Source organism: Dermacentor silvarum, chromosome 10, assembly GCF_013339745.2.
Source record: "Dermacentor silvarum isolate Dsil-2018 chromosome 10, BIME_Dsil_1.4, whole genome shotgun sequence".
Taxonomy (NCBI): Eukaryota; Metazoa; Arthropoda; class Arachnida; order Ixodida; family Ixodidae; genus Dermacentor; species Dermacentor silvarum.
Genome location: NC_051163.1, coordinates 105,874,817 through 105,880,816, shown reverse-complemented (window position 1 = coordinate 105,880,816; position 6,000 = coordinate 105,874,817). Strand labels below are relative to the sequence as shown.

General features: G+C 44.8%; 1 protein-coding gene across 1 annotated transcript; it reads left to right on the top strand.

Moving 5' to 3' along the window:
- Nucleotides 1-784: 784 nt before the first annotated feature.
- Nucleotides 785-5,650, top strand: LOC125941088 (uncharacterized). Its single transcript, XM_049658020.1, has 3 exons — nucleotides 785-819; nucleotides 2,039-2,166; nucleotides 5,424-5,650. The coding sequence occupies exons 1-3, from the start codon at nucleotides 785-787 to the stop codon at nucleotides 5,648-5,650; spliced, it is 390 nt and encodes a 129-aa protein (XP_049513977.1).
- The last annotated feature ends 350 nt before the right edge of the window (nucleotides 5,651-6,000 follow it).

The following is a 6,000-nucleotide window of genomic DNA, read 5'->3' as shown; positions in this document are numbered from 1 at the left end:
CGCAGAGTTTGTCAACAAGACCACTCAGATTTAGCTTGTACATGAATGACCCTTGGGAAAGTGAAGCCGACTATAACTCGAAATGAAGATGAAAACGTGCCGGTGTTGCCACATACAAGACAAAGGAAAAATTATGTGTAATCTGATACACGTAAAATATTATAGTGATACATGAATCTTTACGAGTATCAGAGCTGCTTTTTTGAGTAACGTGAAACTAGGGGCCACTATAACTCTCCAGTTGCAAAGTGGCAATTGCTCTAATTTGTCATGGAATGCACTTTTGCATTGTAAAGCTTTGAAGTATTTAGCCGTGGTATTTAACCGGGTGGCGTCTCCGCATGTTAATGTGCAGCAGGCATGCAAAATGTTATGAACAGTAATTGTGCGGTTGTATATGACACAAGTGCTATGCGTCTGCCCATGTAAAGTGTCTAATTAACATACATTTAGTGATTTTTCGTTAGCGGGCCTTACTCGTGCTTCCCGATTTTCATTACTACTGCGAACTCTGGCAAATGAAAATGACACTTATCTCCGAATCTACTGTCTTTAAACAATTGGTATTGTTGCGGAAATACTTGGTACACCTGTGGCCGGCCACATCCATATTACTACATCGTTTTGCTGGATTTAGCTAACTGTTACTATGTGTAAACTGAGACTCTCTTATCTGAGACTCTCTTTTTTTCATTTTTGCCCGAGTCTTATTTATTGATACAAGCTGCGGTTGCATTCCTGGCTAAAAGAGCTGCGTGTCGTTCATTGTAGCGTGATGTTGACGATGGCCCACGCCACAGAGACGACGTGCTCGCACGTGTGAGTGAGCCGATGCTGAAGAAAGCGTACGGTCACACTACCTCACACGCATAGTGTGTAGTGCATCGGCATAAGTTCAGATAGAGGCACGGCTCGCTCAGAGGAATGACCTTTATAACGCAAGGCGTCGCAGTGATGAAAACTACTCAATAATTGGTGATCTGCCCGTGTAGACTTGTGAAGTGTACGGATTCCTGCGAAGGCCTTGCGAGTGCTGAAATTTCAAACTCTACTTTGATCTGAAGAAGTGGCTCATTCTTTGCATGTAAATAATTCATTTGAAAGGGAAGCCTCAAAATAAAAAAAACACTGCAGGAGAGTCCATTATTAAAATTTTAGTAAAAATATTTTATTTCATTATATGTGCAGCTGAGGTCCAGGTCAATGTATACAAAAAGAAACGAACAAACGTGCAGTTGTTCAAAAATAATAATCAAGAAGTACGATTGCATGGGTCATGTTAGTCACATGTTTCCACGAACGGACAAAAAAAGAAAGTTTTCTAATTTGTGCTTTGCGTCAAAAGCTAAGCAGACTGAAACGAAGCAAGAAACTATTTTGTAGTAATAATGTAAAAGCTACTAAGGACGATATTTTGATATACATAGAAAAACGAAGGTTAACAGGAAGTGTTATTACTGTCACTGGCCCAAAATGTTGGCACAATAAATTATTTATTCTAGGGCTCTTGTATCAATAGTAAGTATTAATGGTGTGCAGAAAGGTGCCGGCGGGTCCCTGCGGTAAAATTGTTTAGAAAGAAGAAACGTGTTAAGATCTCAATAATCTTGCACAACGGGAGATGACTAATAATTTTGGCAGCAGGAAAAGAAGCTTGTATGTTGAGAAAAATGATGTTTTTTTTTACCTTAGGCGTTCATGTTTGAAGCCTAAATATTGCGATTCGGGTGGTAGTGGTGCGTGTTCTCCCCTGGTTTGCTAACCTGCGGATGAATGAACCTATAATAGTGAAATAATGAGAGAACGCAGCAAAAATTAAACGCGTCCCATATAAATCAGCTACATAAAACATGCCTAAGCATGCCGGGAGCAGAACGAAAAAGAAACTATACGTGAGAACGAAAAACTTCTAATTGAGTTTCGGATGCGATGGTGTTTGCGTACAGCGCGCCTAAGTATAGGAACCATTTCAAAACCTTAGTTCTTGTTACAGAAATGTTTTATAATGAAACAAATGCATACTGAAAACATTTTTAAGCAACGACGAAGGCGACGGCCAAGCCGAAAAAGACGACGACGACCAGAACAACAACAAAGGCAACACAAAGGCAACAACAAAGAAGACGACATCGACATCAACGACCTCGACTACAACGACAACAACGCGTAAGTCTAGAGTGCATCTGGTTTTCATTGATATTCGTGAAATTTATGACAGCCACAGCCAGGGGAAGAGAACTAAATCAGCGCGATATTTAAGTGCGAAACACTTTATGGGGCCGGCCTGTCGGCGTGTAACGTGATCTCTAGTCGTCGTGGCCACGCGCAAAACAAGATCAAAACAAGTGTAGAATTGATCAAAACCGGTTCAAAATAAACTAATACCATTCGGAATAATGCAAAAGACAGGAATAATCAAGCGTTAAGCACATTAATTAGCATAAAGTCGTGAAAAGTTTGTAATGTGATCTCATGTCGTCGTGGTCGCGCGCAGCAAAAGCTGTGGCTCCATTTGCGTGTCGGTTTGGCTCCATGTGCGTGGCGGTATCCCACCAGATGTGCCTTAGCACATGTGTCAAAACGGACGATGGATTGCCAAGCACAAGATAAACACAGGATAAAACAAGATAAACACAAGGAAAACACAAGAGAAACACCGGCGAATCACTGCTTCGCACTTCCACTGCTTTCACGTGTAGTGGAACTGCATTACCGCCGAGTTTACCAAGGCCACTCTCCCGGACTGCTACCCATTTTTATTCATCAGGATCAATATCTGACGCCCAATCATATGAAGACAATCCGAAAAATAGGGACACACACACACGTACAAAAAATTATTCGACGTTACCTAAAGGTAACACGAAACTTTTAGAGCTGAAAGTTGGGCTAGTTGGTTCGGCGTTAAGGGCATTACAAGAATTTCCTGCGAAAATAAAACACAAAGGAAGAAAGCAAGTGAAACAGAAGGACGCTGGGCTATCAACTGACGGTTCGAAGTTCAGCAAGAAGAGCAGAAAAAATTCAGAGCCCTTCCACTACTGTGAAGATGGAAGCCAGCGAAGCTGTGACTATGGTGGGTCTGCTATAGTGAATATTGCTATAGTGAATTTATGTATTATCATTATCGGCTATATTGAGCATCTTCGGCATGTTCGTCAAAGAGCAAGGTCGCTGGCGTCTTGCTTTCGCCCGGAGCGACGGCCAAGGGTGCGCTTGCTGCGCCAAGTCCGCCCCATCGTCATAGACTAGCGTATGAGCCACAGCGTTCATAGCCGCGGCACACTGCACGGCATCGTCAGGATCCTGAGTTCAGGACCCTGGCATACGTGGTTAAACGAGTGTCCGTTTCATAGCGAGTCGAAAGGGCAATTGCTGATAACAGCGCTAGCTCGATCTCTACGCCACGCGACAAAGGGACACAACGATTGGTGGGACGTGCCACCGCCGAGTATCGCGACACTTGTGAAAAAGGAATCGGCGGTGGCGAGGGGTATAACAATGGACTATCCTTCATCCGTTTTGACACCTGTGTGCTAAGGCACATCTGGCGGGAACCGGCCACGCACATGGAGCCGAACAATGCTGTTGATGATAGTTTTTTTCTACACGCGGACACGATCCTGGGGGAACTAGCCCTTAACAACTTCGCTGTAAAAATATTAAGATAATGTCTTTGAAAAAGCAAGACCATACTGCTGCGCATGCGTGTCGTCGCAAAGCCTGACGTAGGAACTCCACCTCCTTCTCTGTCATGGCGACTGCGGGGACGCTGATACAATTACTTCCCTCTTCTCTAATTATGCAGAAGGCTTCACATAATAGCCTACTTCTTCCTTTACTTTTGTGACCGAGAACACGTGTGGCTTCGAAAAGGGGCCGCCAATGATCTGCCAAGTGTCCCGAATCCGCAATCGTGTCGCCAGTTGACCGACGCAGCGTTTTCCACAAGAAAGAGGAATCTTCTAAACCACTGCAACGAAAGGAGCGTGCTTTAGGCACAGGAAATCCACTTATTCCAAGAAGCACGCTACGTGCTCATGTCCCTTCCAAGCTCTTCGGACCCATCTCTACCTCTCTACACACACACACACACACACACACACACACACACACACGCACACACACGCACACGCACACACGCACACACACACACACACACACACACATATATATATATATATATATATATATATATATATATATATATATATATATATACAAGACCGCATCGTTGACAGGTATCGCATCTTCCTATAAGTTTACACACGAGCTCGTTTCGGCCCGCTAAAAAGCACTCGGCGCTTGCGCTAGACTGGTTCCTATACCGGCACACCGAATGGTTTCTCAGCAATGCAGCCGCCTCTCGACATTCAAGCTGGAGAAAGCCTGCCTTAGCCGTACGTTCAACTGCTCCCTGACCAATTGGAGGGGCTACTTGGCCGGGAATTTGTGTCCATCGTGCTTGCAGCTAGACCAGGAGAGCGCATCCAAGGGCTTCGAAGTCGAGCGCGGCGCTCAGTAAAAAAAACCATGCGAATGTGTCATTGCCCTTTGGCCGGGAAACGTGCGAATGAATTATGAGTGCACGTAGCCAGTCAACAATTGATGACAATGCAGTTATCAACACCTGAACTAAAAAATAAAACCACCACGACAAGTATTCTCAAACATTTTCTTCAACCCTTTTGAACATGAGCCGCTGTTCACTCCTCTTATGACGGATTGGAGAAAAACAAAAACGCAGACATGATTTATTAGATGCTTTACCGATTATAGTTAACAAGCGGCCAGGGTCTGTGTTTACATTGAAGGCGCATAGCGAACAACGTATGAATTTGTACACTTCAGAAAACCACTATGGTATTAACTACATTTTCATCAATTAATAAGTATATTTTGTGTCATTGGAAAGTGCTGTCGGAAAACAGAATTTTACTACCGTACGTCCCCCTGCAAGTCAATATCTAGATTGGGCGCGTCCTGAAATGGGTTACGGACATGTTACTTTTATCAAGCCTTGCTTGCTGTCATCACCGATTGTTGACTTTCCTGAGGAAGTTTAGGCGTGCTTCACTAATCCGTCATTGCTCGTCAATAAATGTAACACTGGCTGGAAATAAAACAACTGTGTATCGGAGCATCCCTTTTAGCTGCAAAAATCGAGGCTTTCATCGGTACATTGCGAGCATCGCCTCATGTCAGCAGAGCATTGACAAAAAAGAGCGGAAGTCTGTGTAGAGCGTGCATCCAATATCATATCATTACCGATGACTCCAATCAAAAGCACATTACCTGCAATGATTGCCGAAGGCAAAAAGTTTTTTATAAATCGTTGTAGGGCTCCTTAAAGCGTTCCTGTTGATAGTGCGTGCTGTGTCCTCTATCTTTGTGCTTGCTCTACGTATACCTTGCTCGCACAGAGCGGCCCATCCCACCCAACACGTTGGTGTGCACGTACGGGCCGGCGATCACGGCGAGTTCACCGTTCCCCAAGGACGGCGTTTGCGACTACACCATCCTGGAGCAGATGCCCGCCTCACGTGCTGAGGACTTTGGCGAGCCGTACCCGCCCGAAGTGAAGCACTTCATTGACACTGCGGCGCGGCACACGAAGACTGAGTTCGGCGTCGCCTTCGATTACGAGTGAGCCTGCTCTTGGTGGCTGGGCATATGCCAATTTTTTTCGTTAAAGGCCAATTACACAGCATCCACTGTGCGAATACCTCACGTTTTCTGGAGGGAGAGTATAAGCAGACCAAAAATGACGAACAAACACTGTGGAGAAATGGATGGTAGGTTAACGCGCAACTGGACAATTCTAAGCTAGGCAAGACGGAGTAGGGACAAGTAGCGGGATCTGGACGAGGGGTAATATGCTCATGACCCGCCAGCGCAACTAGACAAAGACGAAAAAAAAGACGATACATCCAAGTGATAAGGTTTGCATCTAGGCTCTGTAACTCGGGCATGGCTCAGCTCAGTCTGGATAGGTACGAA

What these genes read in the sequence shown, in the direction of transcription:
- LOC125941088 (XM_049658020.1), top strand. Translation starts at nt 785, where the DNA reads ATGGCCCACGCCACAGAGACGACGTGCTCGCACGT. An exon ending in GAGACGACGTGCTCGCACGT is followed by an intron (nt 820 to 2,038) that starts GTGAGTGAGCCG and finishes AACATTTTTAAG; the next exon opens with CAACGACGAAGGCGACGGCC. An exon ending in GACTACAACGACAACAACGC is followed by an intron (nt 2,167 to 5,423) that starts GTAAGTCTAGAG and finishes TTGCTCGCACAG; the next exon opens with AGCGGCCCATCCCACCCAAC.